This window comes from Sminthopsis crassicaudata, chromosome 6, assembly GCF_048593235.1.
Source record: "Sminthopsis crassicaudata isolate SCR6 chromosome 6, ASM4859323v1, whole genome shotgun sequence".
NCBI lineage: Eukaryota > Metazoa > Chordata > Mammalia > Dasyuromorphia > Dasyuridae > Sminthopsis > Sminthopsis crassicaudata.
This window is the reverse complement of record NC_133622.1, coordinates 212,988,867-213,012,250: the sequence shown is the minus strand read 5'-3', so window position 1 is coordinate 213,012,250 and position 23,384 is coordinate 212,988,867. Positions and strand designations below refer to the sequence as shown.

At 36.7% G+C, this 23,384-nt stretch overlaps 1 protein-coding gene across 10 annotated transcripts in view; it reads right to left on the bottom strand.

Moving 5' to 3' along the window:
- Positions 1–6,812: 6,812 nt before the first annotated feature.
- ANO5 (anoctamin 5) overlaps positions 6,813–23,384 on the bottom strand; it is a 139,046-nt gene continuing 122,474 nt past the window's right edge. For all 10 annotated transcript variants that reach the window (XM_074274872.1, XM_074274870.1, XM_074274873.1 and 7 more), the window contains 7 exons: positions 20,921–21,090; positions 20,301–20,398; positions 18,228–18,358; positions 16,552–16,757; positions 15,498–15,679; positions 14,058–14,163; positions 6,813–10,736 (listed from right to left, as the gene is read on the bottom strand). In XM_074274872.1, coding sequence (XP_074130973.1) covers positions 10,512–10,736; positions 14,058–14,163; positions 15,498–15,679; positions 16,552–16,757; positions 18,228–18,358; positions 20,301–20,398; positions 20,921–21,090 — 1,118 coding nt within the window. In that variant the 3' untranslated portion in view covers positions 6,813–10,511. The remainder of the gene's footprint in view (positions 10,737–14,057; positions 14,164–15,497; positions 15,680–16,551; positions 16,758–18,227; positions 18,359–20,300; positions 20,399–20,920; positions 21,091–23,384) is intronic.

Here is a 23,384-nt window from a genome sequence, read left to right as displayed (position 1 = left end):
GCAGCTACTGTCAGGTTGCTCCTGTAACAGCAGAGCAAGAGGGGTGGGGAAGAAGGGAAGAAGGGGGGGAAAGGAATGAAAAGAGGGGAGAGAACTCCTAAGTGGCAGAGCTAATGGCCATCTGAGTCCATAGAAGTTACCTCCCTGCAAAATCTTTATGCTACTTAAATCACTAGTTTAAACAAAGTTGGCCCAACATATTTTCAATTTGTTCTGTTTATTACATAATACTTCATTAATACAAAAAGCAAAAAAAAACTATCAATTACATGTTATTAAGAATGATCAGGATTTCATAGAGATCTGTTTACTTATAGTAATATTCCTCACCCTGTTCCATTGCTTTTCCAATGGAAAAGGTCCCTCCACTCATCTGCCTTATATTCATGCACATCATGTAGGGCGAATATATGAGTTACTGAATACTGAAAGAATACTGGATTTGGAATTGAAGGACACCGAGTTTGCTCTGTATCCCTCATGTAAACCTAATCAATTCCCTTTCTATGCTTCAAACTGGCTCAGCTGCAAAATGAAGAGGTTGAATTTGATCCTATTTAGGGACTCTTCCCAGTTCTGAAAGCTGGGATTCTGTTAAATAGATTCATTAAGTAAGTAATTTGGGGTAAAAGGAGAATAAGAGAGATTCAGACCCAATTATTGCACCAGACTTATCAAGACAAGCTTTTAATTGCAATAGGAAAAAACTCCTAAAAACATAGATTATATAAAAAAAAATCCATGATTGGGAGTTGAAGGGAAACTAAGGAATGTGAGTTTCTTGAGAGCAGAAACTGTTTCATTTTTTTGGTCTGTGTATTCTACCTAAAAGCCTAGTACAGTACTTAGAACCTAGTGCTTAACAAATGTTTATTGAATTTAGCAGATTTTAAAAGATGATCACATTTATATTGCTTTCCCCTTTTCTACAATCTAGGGACCAGGAAACAAAGCAAATCTTGCGATATATCTCATGAATGAAAATGGTTGCAGGCAATATAGCTAAGCTGATGCAAAGCAATGTAGGAGAGAAATGGGCTTTAGCTAGTTCAAGAAGTAATTTAGCTAGTATTTTAAAAGTGATTTAGAAAAAAAAAATCTAGTGAGATTATAAGGTAATAGATATTGAACTGGAAGGATTTAGGGATTATTTAGTCTTGTCCTAACCATTTTAGAGATGTAGACAAAAGCCCACAAAAGGGAAGGTCACATAAGAAAGTTGCAGGGGCAGGATTCACATTCAAATCCTAGGATCAGGAGCTGTAGGATCTGGAGGGAACTTAGAATCCCTAGTCCTTTCATTATTTATTTATTTACTTGTTTGTTTATTTACTTACCAAGGCAATTGGGGTTAAGTGACTTGTTCAGGGTCACACAGCTAGGAAATGTTAAATGTCTGAGGTCATATTTGAACTCGGGTCCTCTTGACTTCAAGACTGGTGCTCTAATTGCCCCTCCCTAGTCCTTTTAAAGATGAAGAAATTGAGTGTCTGAATTGGGATTTGAACTTGAATCTTCCTTAGTCCAGAGCTCTTTCCACTGCACCCCTTTTTCTGCCCAGTAGAAGGTTTTGGAGCACAGATGGAACTTAAAGTTTAGAGATGCAGAGGACTTTCAAAAGCTTAGAATCCTAAGAGCATAGAATTAAAGACAAAGGACCTACCTTGGAAATCAAGCTCAATCACATCATTTTGCAGATGAAGCCAGTCCAGTTTCTTCTCCTCCTAGAAGAAAACTGAAGCTCATGTATTAGTACATAGCTACTATTCTATGTCAGAGCCAAGGGTAGGAACTACATATCCTGACTCCCTAACCAACCTATTTCCCACAATTCTACACTACTTTTTTTTGGTTTGAGTACTAAAAATGGTATATTTAAGATAATGGCAGAATAGATAAAGAACTGGAAGGGATCTTGGAGATTCTCAAATCTTGGTCTTTTATTTTACATATGAAATCAGGTACAGAGGTTATTTTTCCCCCCCTCAGGTTCATGCAGCTAGTAAATAGCTTTGAAATGTAATTTTTTTTCATTTTTTAAAAAAACTATAGTTTTTATTTACCAGATATATGCATGGGTAATTTTTCAGCAATGACAATTGCCAAACCTTTTGTTCCATTTTTCCCCTCCTTCCTCCCACCCCCCTCTTCTAGATGGCAGATTGACCAATACATGTTAAATATGTTAAAGTATAAATTAAATACAATATATGTATACATGTCCATGCAGTTGTTTTGCTGTACAAAAAGAATCGGGCTTTGAAATATTGTACAATTAACCTGTGAAGGAAATCCAAAATGCAGGCAGACAAAATTGGAGGGATTGGGAATTCTAGGTAGTGGTTCATAGTCATCTTCCAGAGTTCTTTTGCTGGGTGTAGCTGGTTCAGTTCATTACTGCTCTACTGGAACTGATTGGTTCATCTCATTGTTGAAGAGGGCCTCGTTCATCAGAATTGATCATCATATAGTATTGTTGTTGAAGTGTATAATGATCCTCCTGGTCTTGCTCATTTCACTGAGCATCAGTTCATGTAAGTCTCTCCAGGCCTTTCTGAAATCATCCTGCTGATCATTTCTTACAGAACAATAATATTCCATAATATTCATATGCCACAATTTATTCAACCATTCTCCAACTGATGGGCATCCACTCAGTGAAATGTAATTCTTGACTTCAAGTCCAGTACACCTTACAGGCTCCCTTTGAAACAGAGATTGACTGAAGTTCCCTGCATCCCCCCACCCCCTATTTAGTACCATATTGAGCACCAAGAAAATACTGCAAAATTAGAGGTACTGTGGTAAAATCCAAAACAACAGTAGAATTGATATCAGAAAAAAATGGGTCAAAATCTAATCTTTGTGACTAACTAGTTTTATACTCTTGAACTTGAGGCATCATTTAAATCTTTAACCTCTTCTATCCTTATCCCTTTGTGTCACAGTAACAAACCTTTAGAGCCAAGACCTTTAGAGGTCATCTAGTTCAACTTCCTTCTTATATAGAAATAAGGCATATAGCGATTCAGAGACTTGCCTAAGGTCACACAGATCATAAATAGAAGAACCAAGATTTGAATCCTGTAATAGGGATAATGATATTTGTACTACCCTGTTGAAGGATTGTTACAAGGAAAATACCTTATAAACTTTAAAGTGCTAAGCCAGTGTGCATATATTATATGCATATAACTTATAAACCAGAATCTTTATGAAATCTTTTTTCTTATAATAACCTTATGTAAAACTTTATATGTGATGCCATGCACCAAATCAGTAGCAGCGGCAGTACTCAAACCAATTCTTCTGGCTCCAACCCAGAGTCCTTTATGGTAAAGGTCAGTATAGTACCGCATATATTCTCTAATTAATTGAAAAGATTGATCCCTTCCACTTATTCTGAAAAGGTCTATGAGTGAAATAGTGCTTCATCTGTTTACTATCTAGTGCTCTGTACACATGGCTTACATGTACAAATCTAGGCTTTGAAAATTATTTGCCCCAGGACTGCTTGATGAAAAAACCCTAAGAGGAGAGACATTCCTATTAGTTGATAGTTCTGAGTGAAATCCCTAGAATGTGGTCATGTAATCCTCTTGTTCTATCAATGAAGTTGGGCTGCTAAGGTCAGGGAGGCCAGAGAAGGGATAAGAAGGAAAGGGACCGACTCATATTCTCAGTGACCAGGTTTTCTTACAATAGGTTAAATGCATATTTGTTTGGTTATGATCCCAGATGCTTTATCTTTGACCAGTTTCCCATCTCTTTTCTTCTAAGGAATAAAAGCAGTATATTTGGTGATACACCACTCAATGCACATTAAACAACCTGTATTGCTTTTTTAAAACTCCATTTCAAGAGAATTGTTGCTGTTCCTTCTACATTTTTATTTTGAGCACATATCACCAGATCTCATAAATATTTTCTATGCAATTGATACACAAGGGTATCAAGCTGAAAATTTCCACTGAGAAATCAGGCTAGGCTTTTGATATTTGTTTTGTTTTTATACAAATGTAAGTATACCTATATATTCATGTATAGGCATATATGTGTAATAAGTATTATTCAGTCATGTCTGATTCTTCATAACCCCATTTAAGGTTTTCTTTTTTTAATTTTCTTTTTTCTTTTTCTCTAGTTAAACATTAAAAACAGTATAATTGCCAACATTCATTTTTAAAACTGGATTCCAAATTCTCTTCCCCCCCGCCTCTTTAATGGAGAAGGCAATTTGATATGCATCATATATGTAGTAGTGAAAAACATATTTCCACATCAGTCTATAAAAAATTAATATACGGAGTAGCTAGGTGGCACTGTGGATAGAGCACCAGCCCCTGAAGTCAGGAGGATTTGAGTTCAAATCTGGTCTCACACATTTAACACTTCCTAGCTGTATGACCCTGGGCAAGTCACTTAACCCCAATTGCCTCAGCAAAATAATACAGGCCAAAATACAAACACAAGAAAAATAAGGTTTAAAAAGTGTGCTTTGATTTCTATTCAGTCTTCATCAGACCTTTTTTTTTTTTTTTTTTTTGAAGATGGATAGCATTTTTCATCATAAGTTCTTCAGAGATGTCTTGAATTAGTGTTGCTGAGAATAGCTAAGTTGTTTTACACTTTTTCACTTTGTGATAATTGCATTGTTACTTTGTACTCATTTCACTCTGCATCAGTTCATGTGTATCTTTCCAGCTTTTTCTATGAGTATCTAGCTTCTCATTTCTCATAGTACAATAATATTCCATCACAATCATATGCCACGAAATGTTCAACCATTTCTTAATTGATGGACATTTTCTGTTTCCAATTCATTACCACCAGAAAAGAGCTGCTATCCATATTGGTCATTTTTCCAAATTGTTCTGCATAATGGTTGAATCAGTTCTTGACTCCATCAACAATGGATTAGTTTTCTTACATCCCCTCCAACATTTGTCATTTTCCTTTTCTGTCCTATTAGTTAATCCAATAGGTATGAGATAGTACCCCAGAATTGTTTTGGTTTACATTTCTCCAATCAATAGTGATTTAAAGCATTTCTTCCTATGGCTATGGGTAGTTTTGACTACTTCATCTGAAAACTGTTCATATTTTTTGATCATTTGTCAATTGGGGAATTTGATTCTTTTCTCCATAAATTTGAGAGATGAGGCCATAACTTGTTTCAAATTTTTTTTTCAGTTACAACTGTTGACCCTTCATAGAATTTCCCTCCTCTGTTTATGCTATTCTCTATCTCTGTGTTCTTTCTCCCTGTCCCTCTTCAAAAAATGTTTTGTTTCTGGCTACTGCCATCCCAGTCACCTTCCCTTTCCCTCTCCTTTTCTCATCCCCTTCTCATTTGGGTCTTTCTTGACAAAGATCTCGGTTTGTCATTTTTTCTCATTTTATAGATAAGGAACTAAATAAAACAAGGCTAAGTCACTTGCCTAGCCACATAGCTAGTAAGTAAGTGTCTGAGGCCAGATTTGAACTCGGAAAAAGAGGTTTTCTTGATTCCAAACTTAATACTCTTATCTACTGCACTATCCTAGTGGTTATGTGTATATGTATATATGAATGAGTGCATATAAGGTTATATAGACGTGTGTATATATGTATACATAATATTTTGGTGCATGTGTGTGTGTGTGTATATATATATATATATATATATATATACACATATATATAAATATATACACATACACACAAATATATATATATATATATATATATATATATATATATATATATATATATATATATATATATATATACACACACACAACCTTTTCCTCATTTTGTGTTTGAATTTCTTTTTGGCCTTGCAGACAGCAGACCTGAGTTCTAGACCAGGCTGCTCCCTGATTCTTGGTCTGGAAGAGAGAATTTTAGGGGAACAGGGAGAGATCGAGACATATTCAAGTACTGGGGGATAGGGCTGCCATGTGCAGAGGCATTGGACTTGTCCAGGTTTGCCCCAGAAGGAAGAACAAGAAATGATATGTAGAAATTGCAGAAATGTAGCTTTCCCTTCTATGTGGGAAAAGCTTCTTAGTAACAAGAATAGCCCCAAATGGAATGAACTGACTTAGAGGGAGATTGTTCAAACACTTCTAATGAAGAGAAATCCAAAGTCTGAATGACCTGTTGGGAATGTTTCTAGGGAACAGGTGTAGTACATACTTCTTGGCTCCAAGACTACATATCTTTCAACCATGAGATTCTGTGATTGGTTTTGTTTTATTTGTTTAAAATTTTTATGCACACACATATACACGTAGGCTAATTTTTTTCTATCTCCTCAGAAATATTCATCTAGATTTTGTTTGATGTTATAGAGATCATATTGACCTCTTCAGTCTTTTCAACTCTTAGATTACCTATGACAAATTTGTAAGCAAACTAATTTGTATATTAAAGTGTTTAAAGTAATGAAGTGATTTTAGACTTGCAAATTTATATATATATATGTATGTATGTACATATATATATATTCACTTTATTCCATGTGTTTCCTTTCCTCCCCTCCCCCAGTCAAAGGCTAACATGGCTTCATTTCTATAAATTTGAATATATATATAAGATAATTTGTAGGAGGCACAATAGTATTGTAGAAAAAAACATTGACCTCACAAGAGATTTAGACCCTGGATAACCCAAGCTTTGTTGTATCACAAAGCTTTATTATACAATCTTAGAAATATAACTTCCCTTCTCTGGGAAGTTTCATTGTCTAAATGAAGTTGGATGAGATGGTTTCTAATATTCCTTCTGACATTTTCAAGGTAACACAAAAACTTTCCAAGGCACCCAAACCAAGTGAAAAGACCACTGACATTTTATTATCAAACACATACACACAAATTAAAATATTATCAAAAGCACAGTTTAAAAAATTAAATGTTGCTTTATTTACTGACTGAATTCACATCTCCTGAAATTCATATACAGATCGATTAAAAGCAACATTTACATTAAAAAACAAAACAAAACAGGGAGATGGGATGCAATAAGGCGGAGTCATCATCAGGGTACCACAGAATAGCAAATCACTACTAGCTATTCACAATCAATAACAACAATAAAAACATTATGTTCTGGGATCTAGGCAGGGAAGTGAATGACTGCAGTACACAGGTCACTCCCCCCTTTCCCACAATCCTCTCCTTCCCTGCCCAGATTATGTATTTCTTTGATTGGAAAAGCCAACATGAACAATCATGTACAATGGCAAAAGAGCAGTAAACAGACAAGAGAAAATGGCTATAAAAAGGATATAGTGTTACTTGGTAGTATGCTTCCTTCATGATCCTATAGCTACTTCCTGACATTCTATCTCCTTCAATAGTAGACATTTTGTATCTGTTCAATAAAAAATAAAACTTCCCATTACAAAGTTTCTTTTCTCCCCCCCCCCCCCCCCCAACTAAGAGTACAACCATCAATAGTCTTGTTCCATCAACACAATTTTCTCCTGAGGCAAGTTGAGGGAGGCAGAGTGTGGCAGCCATGCTAAGTGCTGTAGTGACGCCCTATGGGATCATTTCTCCTTGAATTAAAGGACACTTTTTGTTATGTATTTATTTAGTCTCAAAAGCCAGGAAAACCATACCACTGCTTAAACCCTAAGGATGTTGCCCTTGGACTTTTGAGTCAACTTAATAAGAAGGAACTCCTCCCAACACACAAATACAGTATATGCTATTTTTGTAACACCTTGATTGAATGTGATAATGTGCGCTAAGCAGGGGGAGTCATGGAAGTGGGAAAAAGAATTTTCACACAATCCAGACTCTCCCTTCGGGGTGATACCGTGATGTTAGTGTTTTGTGGTCTATATTTTTATTGGAGAAAAAGTAATAGTGGGGGACAAGGGTATGAATGCCGTTACATGTCTGTTTCAACTCTTATAAAAATGTCAAGCTGGAGTCAGCATGTAGCTGGTAGTAGTCCTGCACTACTACTAAAAACACATCCATCAGCTTCATTGATAAGTAAGAATCACCCAACCAAATGATGGCGAACTCCCACCTCCCCACTCCCCAGAAGATGTCCATCACTAAATGCTTGTTAAAAAGATTCTCTCCAAAGAAAATTTTAGTCTGGGGTAGAATGGATTGAATGATGGCAAACTTCAGAGTTTTTGGAATAAGGAGATCCCTCTAGAAGGAAGAATTAACCATAAATACAAAGTATAGTGTTGTCCCTTTGAAGGGACAAAAATCTTAGTATATTTTTAAGTTATTGAAGCTTATTAAGACTTCTGGGGCACCTTGTATTCTCCACAATCTCTCTTTCAAAATAAAAAGTCCACCTGACACTAAGTGCTTCACTTTGGAGTATTTTTAAAAAATGTTTTCTTCCATTTGTGGTCATTTCATGCACATTCTAGGAAAACAAGAATCGGTCTTTGCTTTCCAATTCACATTGCAAAATTAGCACTTTGGGGGGATTTTCATGGGATTTATTTTGCTTCATGAAGCTGTCAGAAACCATTTAAGCAGAATAAACTCAAACTTATATACAAGGAGGAGAAAACAACATGGTGAATGAATCATGTGCAATATATTAGCAGCATACAAGTTGGCATAAAGGAAAACCATTGGTGGCTTATTGCACTTAATACCAGGTTGGTTCTCAAGTGGCTCAATAGCCTGCATGTTATATCTATAATGACCAGTAGCACATTTAGATTTATACAAAAAAAAAAAAAAAATTAAGTCATCAGCCCAACTGATGGCACAATCTGAATTGGTGATTGGCAGTGGGGATGATAATGGAAGCATTTTGGAAAGGGTGTGTGGGAAGGGTTGTCTTGGGATTTACCAGACCAAGACTTGTGATATGGAGACTTCAAAACCTCAGGCATTGGAAGATTAACCTATGCTATTTGCCATTTCTTGGATGATAGCAAAAATATGCTGTGTGCTGGAGGAGGTAGGTAATTAACACGGAAAATCCTAAGAGAAATTCTGTCAGAATTTTTCTGATCAAATATTTTCATGATGTCCCAGGATAGAAAAAGGTCATTCATTTGAAACTGAACACAAGCTAAGTAAAGGGCTCAAAAAGTACCAAACAGATCTGTTCCTCTATTTTTAATATATATATATAAATGATTTATGTATACATATATAGTGTTTATGTATAGATATATACATATGTATGTGTGTGATTTAGGTTCAAGGACTTTAGAATTCTACTAATGTATGTAAAGTATACCTTCCACTTAAGTTTGGGAAGATAGACAACAAATATATTACCGATTCATCTAACGAGACTAATAATCACTCTTCCTTCACAGACAGGGCATTCATCATTGGGTTGATTACTTCTCAAAGTCTGTAGGCTTGTGTTTGAAATATAATACAGGGTGTTTACTCAAGGACCAATACTTTCATTTCATATGTATCAAAGACATAGAAAAAAGGCACTGAGCATGGTATAGGCTTTTATAGCCATAGAAAACAGGTGTGAAGTAATTTTCAAAAGGCTTGAAATCGCTTTCACAAGTACACATTTCATAAACAGCTTATGGCCACTTGATACACATGGCTAATGCTACCGTCTGATAATATGCAAAAATGGCTCCATGAGGCAAGAGAAGCGAGGAAGGCAAGGCTTCAATAATAACAATAATAATTCTACCAACTTCATAATTTTAAAGATAGCAGATACATTAATATACATTGTCTTGATTTCTTTAAATATAAGATATTAGCTTCTGTACAAACCCATTTTATCCTTGTGAGGACTCACAGAAATGCAACACAACAAAGCATGCCTGGTTCCCATGTTAGAGACAATAGCATTCAAGAACTGGGATGAATTAATTCTTTGTAATGCTTTAGAAGTCTCTTTGGGGGAAAAAATTATGAAATTTCCTGGAAGGCCAGCCTTCCTAGATTTTAATGGACATTTAATTGATTAAATTTAAGCACTGGGCCCAGAAAATCATGTTTCACCTGATGAAGTTTTATTTTTTGTGGTATTGTTTTGTTGTATATGTATGTGAATGTGTGCGTTTCTTTTAAATCAACTGATTTCAGTTCTTTGGGTAAAATGGCAAAATGTGCACACTTTGGAAGACATAGTCCTTTCTTTTTCATTTTCACTCTTAAAATCACTTGATGGGAAGACTTAAACCAAAGTGTACAAAATGTTCTAGAGGACGGAAGTTTTTGACAACATGCCGACGTACTGGAGGATGAAATATAGCCTTACCATGAAAATTAAGTAGCAATACTTCATGATCTTCTGATAAGTGGATTCTGGACACACACTTTAACAGTTACACACAGAATTCCATAAAACAGCATGTGACAAGAGCTGGCACCGTGAAGTTACAATGGCTTTCCAATGTGGCAAAGCTTGGGACCAGTGGCTTCTATAAGAGTTTAAAAATCTTTGGGTGAACAAATAAAAAGCCAAAATGCACATCTGGTTCCTGGCCCAAAACCAAGTCCCAGAGAATTGAGGCGAGTCAGGACACCAGGTGTCAATGGGGTTCTTGACTATCCCATTATCTGTGCCAGCTCCCTTTTCCCTTCTGTGGCGATAACTTCCTTCTCCACTTGATAATCTGTCCTATTGCACAGATTCTCCTTGAGTTTGTTGAGCTCATACTCATGGAGGATTTGGATGGTGAGAAACTTTTCCCGTTTGATTCTGGCTTTCACCTCAGATGGAACATCAGGGATCATCCAGGCCACAAAGAATTTCACAATAAAAACAATATGCTAGAGAAAGAATTAAAAAAAAAGAGAGAGAGAGAGAGAGAGCGCATTTCAGGATAATCAGAACAACCAAAGAACTTTAAATCTTGTCAAATAGTCTTATTTACTGAGGCCCAAAGAAATCTGACACCTTCTCATGTCAAATAACTGAAATTTGAATCCAAGACTCCAGATTCTTGACCCAATGTTATTTCTATTATACTACCTTCTGTTATTACTGTGATTATTTTGTTATCCACATTAATGTTTAATAAGAACTTTCTACATTCAAAGAAATTAAGCCCCCTCCCCCCCAAGCACTCAGCTACCCACTCAACACCACAGTCCACTAGCAACTAAAGTAAATATTAAAAGAGGTAGTACCAAAACTGAGCCAAGAAGATTGGAGTGGACATCTCAACCCAGAAGCTACTCAGCACTGGTGAGTAATTTACAAAATATTGGAAGAACTAGACAATTATACAGATTGTTTATAAACGTGGGTAGTAAAAATGCCAAAGAATCACAAGAAGCTCAGAATTGAAAGGAACCTCAAAGCCTTTATCTATATAGGGGCCTTCTTTAAGCCATTCCCAATAGGTGTTCACTCTAGACTTGGAGGAGCTCACAATTTAACAGGGAGTTCACGATATAATGAGGGTGCCCATCATTTTGGAATGACTGAACCAATCATTGTGCAAATGTATTAGAATACTAATGTATTACAAGAAATTATCTAAAGAATGGGTTAAGAGAAACTTAGTAAGATATTATGAATTGACAAAGAATAAAGTGAACAGAATGAGAACAAGTTAATAATGCCATTGAAAAAAATAAACAATTTATAAGACTTTTTAAAAACTCTGGTCATAGCAGCACTAACTTGATTCCAGAAGACTGATAATGGAATAATGGGATAATGATCTCTTATGACCTAACTCTTGCTGCTTCTGATACAACAAGGCTTTTGTAGCCTGAGACTGGAGTCACATTCTCAGTTCTCTATTAGGATTCCTATAACCAGCTATTTTCCAGAGATTTGTGCATTTCTTATAGAATCTGTAGAACCAAACTTACCATTCCCCCCCCCCCCCCAGAAAATTACATGATAGTTGTCCTGAAATATTTGAAGCCTTGAAGGATAAGTAGGATTTAAATAGGAGGCATAGAAAGGAAAGATTGAAAATGACATGAGTCCTACAGACCAGATCATATCCCAAGAAGAACAGCCAGGATGGGATGGGGCTTAGAAATTATCTTCTAGTTGGAACAAATAAAGGAATGGGGTAGAGTAGGATGTGAAGCTTGAAGAAAGGCTAAACAAACAGAAAATCATCTTTTAATTTTTTTTCTTTTAATGTTTCTGACCTCATAGCAGGGTTAAAACATCTGTAATGTGCACATAAGTGTGTGTGTGTGTGTGTGTGTGTGTGTGTGTGTGTGTGTGACAGAGAGACAGAGAGAGAGAGAGAGAGAGAGAGAGAAGAGAGACAAAAAGAGGGAGAGGGGGAGGAGAAAGGAGGAAAAAAAAGAGAAATAATAAGTAGAGGGGGGATAGAAAGACAAAAGGCAGCACACAACGATCTGGCTGTTGGAGAGAACAGGGAGAGGGAGCATAGCATGCTATCGGACTGGCTACATTAAATAGTTTAAGACACATTGTTTTCTGGCTGGGTCTAATACATTATCTAGAACACGGTTTGAGAAATTAAAACTAATCCATTTGGAGAGAATGAAGAAACTGGTTGAGTGAGGAATTATGCCTCTTCTCACTTTTGCTTAGGGCAGCCCATGGCTGGAATAGACCAGTGGTATTAAACTCAAATAGAAACAGGGATGAGTAATCCATACATATAAGAATCCCTGCAGGTTTCATATTGACTTAGTTTTAAAATATAATAATATCTACTTTTACTTAATTTCTATTTAATTTGTTAAATATTTCTCAATTATATATTTTTAATTTATTTGTTTTCCACTACACTGTAATTTGATTCAGGAAGCACTCAGGAGTGTCGTGGGCTAAAGGCTGTGCATCAAATACAACTGGGGTAGATGACATAAGGAATAACAAGGGAGCAAAAGCTCAATGTCTGAGACTCTAGGTTTTCCTGGCTCTAAATGAAAATTCCAGCAGTTTCTAATTTTAGATAAAAGAAGAAAACACCCTTCTTTAGTGAAGACTAAAGTCTCCCTTATAGTGCCTCAGTGGGATGTGGGGGTGTCCTTGTCTTATCTTCCTCACACCAGACCAAAGTCAGCTTGACTGTTATTTCTACCATAAAAAACAGTCTCAATTTCAAAATGAGAAAGAATTGACTTACAAGATAATGAGAAATGCTGGATGACTACATTTCAGCAACACGATATAGAGAAGACTCCTAAATTGAATAAAGAGACTGTACTAGATGTCTTCCAATTATGAAAGAACAATCTGTCGGGCCATACCAGTTTGGGTTTTTGCTCAGATATGGTTTAAACTAAATGACTCTGGCCTCTCCTCCAATTCTGAGATGATTCTCTGTCTGTCTAGCCTTTATTCAGGCTTCATACCTTACTCTACCCCACTCCTTTAGTTCTAACTAGAAGACAATTTCTAAGCTCCTTCCCATCCTGGCTGTTCTTCTTGAGATACAATCTGGTTTATAGGACTCATGTCATTTTCAATCTTTCCTTTCTATAACTCCTATTTAAATCCTACTTACCCTTCAAGGCTAGCTGAGACTCACATCTACCCATGAAGCCTTCCTTGTCTACTCACAAAAACCAAAGAATCAGAGTTGGAAGGTACCTTAGAGGCCATCTGGTTCAACCCACACTTGATTAAGAATTCCCTCTCCAACATTCCTAGCTAGCGGTCATTCTGCTTCCCACAGGAAGACTTCTAGTGATGGTGAACTCATTATCTCCCCCAGACAACTAATTCCATATGTGGATAGTTCAGTTATTTAAAAAAATTTACAACTAGATTCAATCTATTCCTCTGTTATTTCTATCCAATACTCCTAATCCTGTCCTTGGGGGATGATTAGAACACGTTTATACCGCTCATCTCCATAATAACACTTCAAATACTTTAGGACAACTATCATGTTTTCCTGAGGCAAGAACTAGATGTTCTATTTTTGTATTTTGCACAATAACAATGAGCACCCTGCAAGGGAGTAATAATTTTTTAGTGCATTAGAGATTTCCTAGATAACTTTTTTTCTTGATACCAATTCCTATTTCAGAAACACAGAAAAAAATGCCCAGTATCTCATAAATGTCAGAAGATTGAAAAGCAATATCTTATTATAAGAGAGAGCAACAAAAGAATGGGTTAGAAAATAAGGAAGGACTTACTTCCATAATGATGATGAAGGCCATCTTGGCAGCAAGAATGTGCCAGAACTGCATGGTGTGCAAGTATTTCTTTTCATGGTCAGGAGGATAGCGATAATCTCTATACCTATATTGGGAAAAGGAACCTAGTCAGGAGCTGCAAGTTTTCCTTTTTGTCAGGAAGTGGCAGATGGTACGCATATGAAGCGTTTGTAGGAACCTGTATTATTGGAAGAGATCTTGGTATCCACCTTGTCCAATTCTCTCATTTTACAAATTAGGAAACTTTAGAAAGTCCAAAGGGATGTAGGGACTTCCTTAGTATCAAGGAAGCAATAAGTAGCAAGGGAAGGTCTTGAAATCTGGTTCCTTGAAATATAGAGATATTGTCACTGTATCACAATGTTTAGCCATGCCGTACAGTACTTAGCACAGTGGCTGGTATGTAGTAGGTGCTTAATAAATTCTCATTTTTCTTATCTTAGAATAGAATAGTTTTTGTTGTTTTTCATCTGTCTGATCTATCATGAGCCCATTTGGGAATATCTTGACAAAGACAATGGAGTGATTTACCCGTTTCCTTCTCCAGATCATTTTGCAGTTGAGGAAACTGAGGCAAAGAGGGTTAAGTGATTTGCCCAGGATCACACAGCTAGCAAATATCTGAGGCCAGATTTGAACTCATGGAGATGAGTCTTCCTGATTCCAATTTCAGAGTTCTATCTACAGAATCTCATAGCTGCCCTCAGATGAGGAGGATAAAACCTCTACTTCCTATCTTATAGGGTTATTGTGTGGCTCAAATAACAACGTATAGAAGATGCTTTGCAAACCTTAAAGCACTACCAATCCCAGTTATTAATTTATTTAGTATAACAGACAGAGTGCTAGCCATGGAGTAAAGAAGTTATATCCTGTCTCTGACAATCTCTTAATTTCTCACTGTCTCAGTCAACTCTCTAAGAATATAAACAAATTTGCTTCTCTGTTGGGAATTCCTTTACTCATCCTGGGATTCCAAATCATGTCAGGATCATGTCAGAAATTCCCAATGCTTGGACAAGGCCACATGAAAAAGTAAAAAGGCACATGGGAACAAACACTTATTCCACATTTCATCATGTCAGGAATTCTCTCATGTAGATTAAGCCCCAGATCCAGATTAAAAATTATTAGCATTAGCATTAGCATTATTAGAATCATAATTATTTTTAGAGATCCTTTTTCTTATTCTCCTTGATACTCACAAGACTTATAGCCAAAGATGAGATTCTGGCACTTATTTTGTTTTACTTTTCTAGTTGATAGAGAAACATTCTAAGCTTCAGAAGTTATAGGATCATTCCAGGTAAACGGCTATTTAATCACAGTCTAGACCCATGATTTTTGGACTCCCAGGCAAGGTCTAGGATATTGATGTTGGGAAAGACTCCTAACAAGTAAGGTGATTAAACAAGATACCTGCAAGTAGTGAATGAGCCCGTGCTCCCCGGAGGTATAGTACTATTTGGAAAGTCCGAGATCTGGAACACAGAAAGGCTGTTGTTGATGTATCCAGACATGGGGGAATTGTGGTCCGTTGAGTAGGCATAATAGTAAACCAGCCGGGGAATCATGTCTGAGGTGAAGGCGACAATGAAGGCCTGAAACCAGTGAAGAAAAACAAGTGAGTAGTGAAAGCACCGTTGATCTCATTAGTCATATAGATACCTTTACAAACAAAGTAAAAATATGCTAGGAGAGTGCATTACCACTGTAGCTATAACATCTCTTGTTTATGTTGTTCTGAGAAGTCCACCTTCCTACTGTCATCATGGAAATCCAAAAATATTGTGTTATCCTTATCCCTTAACATTAGTGTTATGAAAGGGCCTATTAAGATTAGGTATGGTCATTTCTACTGATCACCCTTGTTGGTTAGAGGTGGTGTCTGTGTATGTTTCAAGGGAGAGATTGGAGGTCATGTTGTAGTGGATCTATTCCCAATGATTGGACAAGGCCACATGGAAAGGTAAAAAGGCACATGGGAACCCTCATTCTACATTTCATCATGTTTAGAAAGAAAGCAGATAGAGCAATGGAAAGAGAATCCCAGTTCAAATATAGTTTCATTAATTGCTTGAATGTGGGCAAGTGCATTAACCTTTGCCTTATCTGTAAAATGATGATAAAAATAATATATTGGTTAAACTGAGCTTTGAATTAATCTCCCCTATTTCTACCATCGAATAGCTCTCACTGTTAGTTTTTGCCTTAAGTGGAGCCTAAATCTGCAACTGCAACTTCCATACTTTTCTTTTGCCATTTGACATAGACAAAAATTTAAAATTTGGTGACGAGTTCCATAGACTACAAGTCTTCTCCTAAAGGCTCTAGAAATATTTCTAGAATATTTCTGTCAGCAGGTCCAGAAGGAAGAATCAAATGCACTGAGTTGATTTTCTAAAGTCATATCCTCAGGAAACAAACTTCCCATCCAGAAAATCAATCACTTAGTTTAAAATAGTCAACTTACATTAGTAACAACGGACAAGACAGCCATGCCATTGAGAATTTCTTGCCACACTCCTATGCTGTGGGCCTTGGCAGCCACTGGTCTCCTGTACTGGGTGGTCAGTTTCCAAGAGTCAACTCGGATTTCCAAAATGTTGTTCATAAGGGCAAGAAGAGGAGCCAAAGGAAAGGAGGCCACAAAGAGTGTGATGAAGCCAAACTGGATGACTGTAGAGAAAGCATCAGAAGCACCAACTTCAGTCCACAACCACTTTAAGTGTCTGTTGTATGTAAGCCACTGTACCAAGTTCTAAAGTTGCATAGACCTAAAGAACTTCATTCTCTCCATTACAGGGGTAAAAACTAGCTATGTAACAGGAAGGTGTAGTCTCTAACATCAAAATTAAAGGTTAAGAATGAAACTCCCACAATCCCTCTCTCTGCCAGTATGAATGGCCTGTGAGCCACAAATTTACCAAAGTCCTTTAATAATGTTATGATTTTAGCCTGAACTGCATCAGGAACTCTACAAATTGAATGCCTGGTGTTTAAATTAGCCCTTCCTTTGTAGCTGTCCCAAATTTACCTCGTGGGATCTAGATCTAGAACTGCAAGGAATTCCAGCTGCTTCATGTTATAAATCAGGAAACTGAAGCCCAGGGAGGCTAAATGACTTCCTAAAGTTACCTAAATAATAAACAACTAAGCCAGGATTCAAATCCAGATTTTTCACAATATCATGTGATAAAATGAGAGGACTGAACGAGATCTTCTGTAAGGATACTTCCACAGATTTCTTGATCTTACCATCTATGATCATTTAAAACTTTATAAAGTGTCCCTAGTATCCCCAGGAATCGGTAAAGCAAGCTTTTGTCCAGCCAATCCCTTCTTGTGATGATTTCATAGTTTTGACCACGGTCCTTTCTAATCTTCATCTTCTCATTCTGGGTGTTTTCACTAGCTGTTCCCCCATGCCTGGAACTCTTTCCTTCCTTCTCTCTTCCTTCTAGCTTCCCTGGCTTCCTTTAAGTCTCAGATGAAGTCCTGTCTTCTACAAGAAACCTTTCTCAGTTTTCTTTAATGCTACTTTTCCAGTGTGATTATCCCTAACTGATCCTATATAAATCTTGTTGTTACATAATTGCTTACATGCACTTTTCCCTATTTAGCCACAAGATCTCTGAGAATACGGACTGCCTTTTCTTCTCTTTATATCCTCAGCATTTAGCATAATGGTTGGCACATAGCAGATACTTAGTAAATGCTAGTTAATTAATAAATATGCTAGTTAACTGATTTTATATATATATATATATATGCTAACAAATGAATATTCTGTAATTTACTATTCCCTTTGGCTCCCTCTGCTGGCAGACTCTGAGAGTCAACAAATTCAATACAGATCAATAGGGGTAGGTTTGGTGGCAAAGAACTTCCTGTTTCTCTTCAGTTTAGGGATCAATGGCTTTTATTCATTTATTTATTTATTTTTGTCTCTTTAAACTATTAGACTTCACTTCTTAATATGTGCCATGTTACAAGTCAGTAACAAGTCCAATGCTTAGCAGAGTGCTCAGGATAACAGTGGGTTCTTGATATTTATTGATTGAGTGACCACAAGTGCCATCCATTAGTAAATCCTACCTTCCTCTCTGATCAACAGTTTCTTCAATAAGAAAGCTAAAGAGAACTTACCCATTTCTAAGTACTCATAGAACAGCCCCAGGGGCCCAAAACTCTGAAGAGCATGATCCTGCTCCCATCGGCTGTACAGTTTCTCAGAGTTGGTCCTTGCTCTCCGGCGTCGCCACCAGTTCCAAACCCAACTGTAACAAGAGGGAGAAGGGATGGGTTGGAATAAAACAAGTGGCCAAAGTAATAATTGGAGCTTGAAGAAACCATGTATGTAACCTAGTCCAATAGTCTCTTTGGAAATGGATAGGAAAACTGAAGCCCGGGAAGTACAACTGACTTGTTCCAGCTTCATGTAATAGATAGAATACTCTTTATGGGGTCAAGAATACCTGGGTTCCTGTCCTACCTCCAGCACTTACTAGTCATGTGAGAATGGGCAAATCCCAACCTTTCTGAACACTGGTTTCCTTATTATTTGAATGAGGATAACAACACAGAGTAGTCTACCTCAAAAGGCTATTGTGAGGTTTAAATGAGACCATGTATGCGAAGGATTTTTCAGACTTCACATTTCTATAAAAGAGCCAGTTAATACCAGTAGCAATAGCCAGCAGCAGATTCAGAGTTAGAACTTCATGATGTCACCTTAGCAGCAGATCTCCATGGAGTAACTCAGGGTTCTCTACTTGGTTCTGAGTGGTTTAACATTTTGATTCATAATTTGGATAAAGGAATGGATGCCATACTTATCAAATCTCCAAGGGGCACAAATCTGGAAGAATACCTAATTTAAGCACGGGATGACAGAGTCAGAATCCACAAAAAGAGCTTGACAAGCCACAGCACAAAGCTGAATCTAATAGGTTGAAATTCACTAGTGATAATTGTAAGCTCATACTTGGATGCAAAAAACAATCCATTTTGCAAATACAAAGTGAGAGATGGATGGTTAGACAGTTCTTTGCATGAAAAATCTTTTAGAGTTTTAATGGACCGCAACAAGCTCAATATGAATCAGTAGTCTGAAGTTGCGGCCAGAAATGCTTAATCCAATCTTAGACTATATTAAGAGCATAGCAGCTTGCAGAAATGAGGAGAGAAAGGTTCTGTGGCACCCTGGCCTGCTAGGATGAACTTGGGATATTTTGTTCTGTTCAGGATAGACCCTGAAAAGCATCCAGAGGAAGGCAATCTGAGTGGAGGAAGGCTTTGCGCCCATTTAGTTCTCTCTTTTTGGGAAGGCAATGGGAGTTTAAATGACTTGTCCAAAGTCATACAGCTGAGGACATATTCAAACACATGCAAATATATATATATATATGTACGTACACCCACATACACACACACACACACACACACACACACACATATACATATATATATATATATATATATATAAACATACATGTACTCACATACACATACAGAGTTTTAAATTTTGCCTTCATTATGGCACAACAGCTCTAGGAAGCAGGTATTATACTAATTTTATAGAGAAGAAAATTGAGACTCCAAGAGATAAAGGAACTTTCCCCATAATCACACAACTAATAGATGGCATAGGTAGGATTCAAACTCATGTTCCTACTCCAAGCTATTGATATAAACTACTTTAACAATGTCAATACCAGCTTTTAGTATTATAATTTCCTCTTTTTTATCTAATTCTTATCTGGGAATATTATGCAACATTTTCCCCCCACTGGTTCTTCCTTCTTCATATCACTTCTGCTACACTTCTAGAAAAAAAAAAATCTTTACAAAGACTCTCTAGCCAATGGTTTTACAATCTAAGCTGTGCTAATGTAGCAGAGATCAGCAGTCTTTCTCTCGCTCAGTGGGATCATCTAATAAGAGACAGTCAAATCCTCTTTCCTCCCATATCACTCAGGGTAACAGAGCCACACTTGGCCAAGTCCGTGTTACTTTACTGAATTAGGGACTATTTGGTTTACAGATAAGGTTTTTACTGGTTCAAATCTTTGCTGTGGAAATAAGACTGTCATTATTCTCAAAGGAATCTACATGTTTTGGCCCTCTAAATGAATTAGGGAGCTTTTTTTTATGACCTTCAAGCTCTGTGTAAATGTTATATGGTTATTATTAGGTGGGAAACTCCAAAGCAATACTTACGGCAGAATGGCTTCCTGGATGTTGCCCCAAATCTGCTTTCCAGCCATGATGATCGTGAGCTGTGTTGTCAGTTCTATAAGGCAGCCTGCTGGATCACACTGGACAGAGGCAAAAGAAAGAAGGGGCAAAGAAACAATGAGAAGTACACTTTCTAATCTTTTTCCCCAAGAAAAGAAACAAAAGCCCCAATCAAATTATTTGAACACCAACCAACCATAAACAATATATATAACTTATCGTTTTAAGGACTAGAGAAGGGTGGGGGAAGTCTGTCAGATGTCTTCTAAGACATGACTGGCCAATATAATTTAACAAAAATTTATTGAAGATCTATAAGGCACTGTGCTAGGGACATTTTTTTTTTAATGACATAGTCCCTATCTTCAAAGAATTCATACTGTAGCAAGGAAGGTACACAAGTATTATGTACCAAAAGGCAAAGTGAAAAAAACAAAACAAAACTACACAGTGGGAACTCAAAGTTCCCTTGGAAAACTTGAGTACAGAGGGAGTATGTAAGCTCTCAGAGGCCAAGGAGCTCACCACAGTGCTGCTCACAAATCAGGCACTTAATAAAATGCCAATGCCCAAAGGGATCTTTCTATGAAGAAAAGACCTACCTCTTCATTCCTCCATTTGCTAAACATGTATGTGTAGGCTCCTGGGTAACCCACAAATTTCCCTTTAAAGAATGCCACATAAAAACATGACGAGTAATAGTTGACGAATTGAAACAGGAACATTTTCATGGTAAGCCTGTTCTCATACTCCAGGTGGGTTCGAGGAATTTCTGAAGGGTCAAAAACACAGAATGTTAATGCTGAAGATTGTGTCGCATCTCCCTGAAAACCAATATTCACTTGATAACTGGACACATGACTGTGGCTAACCAGCCTTCAAGGAATAGTGACATAAGAACTGCTTCTGGCATCAAAGGACCCAGATTCAGACTTTGCCTGTGATCCCAAAGTTAAATCTAGCATGAAGGATCCCCCATGGGCAATTTCCATGGATCTGTTTCTTCATCCATAAAATGAAGAAATCAGATTAGACCATCTCTGAGGTCCCTTCCAGCTCCCCATCAATATCTAATATTATGTTTTTGCTGTCCTCTGTAAAGCTGGATTACCTAAACACAAACATAAAGTTTGTGCCTAAATTAGCCGTGATCTGTTACTTTGGTCTATTACTTAAAATGCACATAGTTACTTTAGACTTCAAGAAATAAGCTTTTTGGAGGAGGAAGAGGAAGAGGGAAGAAGAGGAAGAAAAGAAGACATGATTTTCTTCCCACTGAACCCTTTTATTAGGATCTTATAAATACAATATTCATTTACAAATGAGTGATCATATACTTGAAAAAGTTGTACAGCAAGAGTTTTCATCAACTTGTCTACTACAGTCTACCATTGTCAGAGCAGTCTGGAGAAATCCCTAGAATTCTAGGTTTCCTTTAAACAGTTTCCAATAGAAATCTTTCAGTGTAAAGGAGAATGAAAGATCTTTGCTACTCCTGATCTTTCTCCTTTAAGAGCTCCCAAATGTATATTTATTCAGAGAACAATCCAGTCCATGATAGTTCTTTACTCCATATCTTTACAAGATGGCATTAATAAGTTAGAAGAAAAGGAAGCAGAAAATTTTCTAAAAAGACTTGTTTTTCTGCCCATCAATTGGAGAATGGCTGCGTAAATTATGGTATATGAAGGTAATGGAATATTATTGCTCTGTAAGAAATGACCAGCAGGAGGAATACAGAGAGGCTTGGAGAGACTTAAATCTACTGATGCTGCGTGAAATGAGCAGAACCAGGAGATCACTGTACACTTCAACAACAATACTGTATGAGGATGCATTCTGATGGCCGTGGCTCTCTTCAACAATGAGATGAACCAAATCAGTTCTAATTGATCAGTGATGAACAGAACCAGCTACACCCAATGAAAGAACACTGGGAAATGAGTGTGGACCACAACATAGCATTTACACTCTCTGTTATTGTTTGCTTGCATTTTTGTTTTTCTTCCTAAGTTATTTTTTACCTTCTTTCTAAATCTGATTTTTCTTGTTCAGCAAGATAACTATATAAATATTGTATACATATATTGTATTTAACATACACTTTAACATGCTAACATGTATGGGACTACCTGCCATCTGGGGATGAATGGGGAAGGAGGGGAAAAGTTGGAACAGAAGGTTTTGCAAAGGTCAATGTTGAAAAATTACCCATGCATATGTTTTGTGAATAAAAAGCTATAATAATTTTAAAAAGACTTTTATTTCCTATAAAGAGAGTAGAAGTAGATGGTTTCTAAGATATTTCCTAGCTCTCTACCTATGATTCTAATATTTGTAAGGTCCTTTTCTATCATAGAAACAATGTGGCCCTTTAAAGGCCACAAACCTCTTCTCAGCAGAGTTTTTATCATAAAATAACATAAATAGGTTCATAAAATAAATGAATTACATGGATATGTAGTTATCAAGTTTGTTTTTTTTAAAGCACACTTTAACAATTTCTACTTAAAAACTCTGTTCTCTGCACTACTTGGTGTTTCTTTTATCACCTGCTGACTGTTCCCTCCTTTCTAGAGGTTCCTAAATTTTATAAATACATATCATATAATTTTCCCCCTTACTCACTCACTCACTCTCATTATATAGATATGCCTACATGTAGACTTATGTATGTGCATAAAATGGAAATTTATGTTCTCAAAAAAAAAAAAATACAATGAAATTTCCATTTCCAATGAAAATACCTCAAAGCTAAAAAAGTTAGATTCTTTTCTCAACACAAGAGGGAGCCAAAGATCCAGACAAGCAGTGGCCATAGTTGTGTTCTATTAATTTTCTCCAGCAGAAGCTAACTTTATAAGGTTAATGTCTTTTTACAGACTCTGAATTAATGCTTCCCCTTTACATAAAGGCATCTACAATAACGTGCTCTAGTGGTGATCCTCCTGATTTAGTGCAATTTAACTGCATTTCAATTAGAAGATGACAAAATGAATTTATTTAAGTGCATCTCATTTAAACAAGCTCCATGTAGGGCTGATTATTGTTGTTATTTTTTAAGGA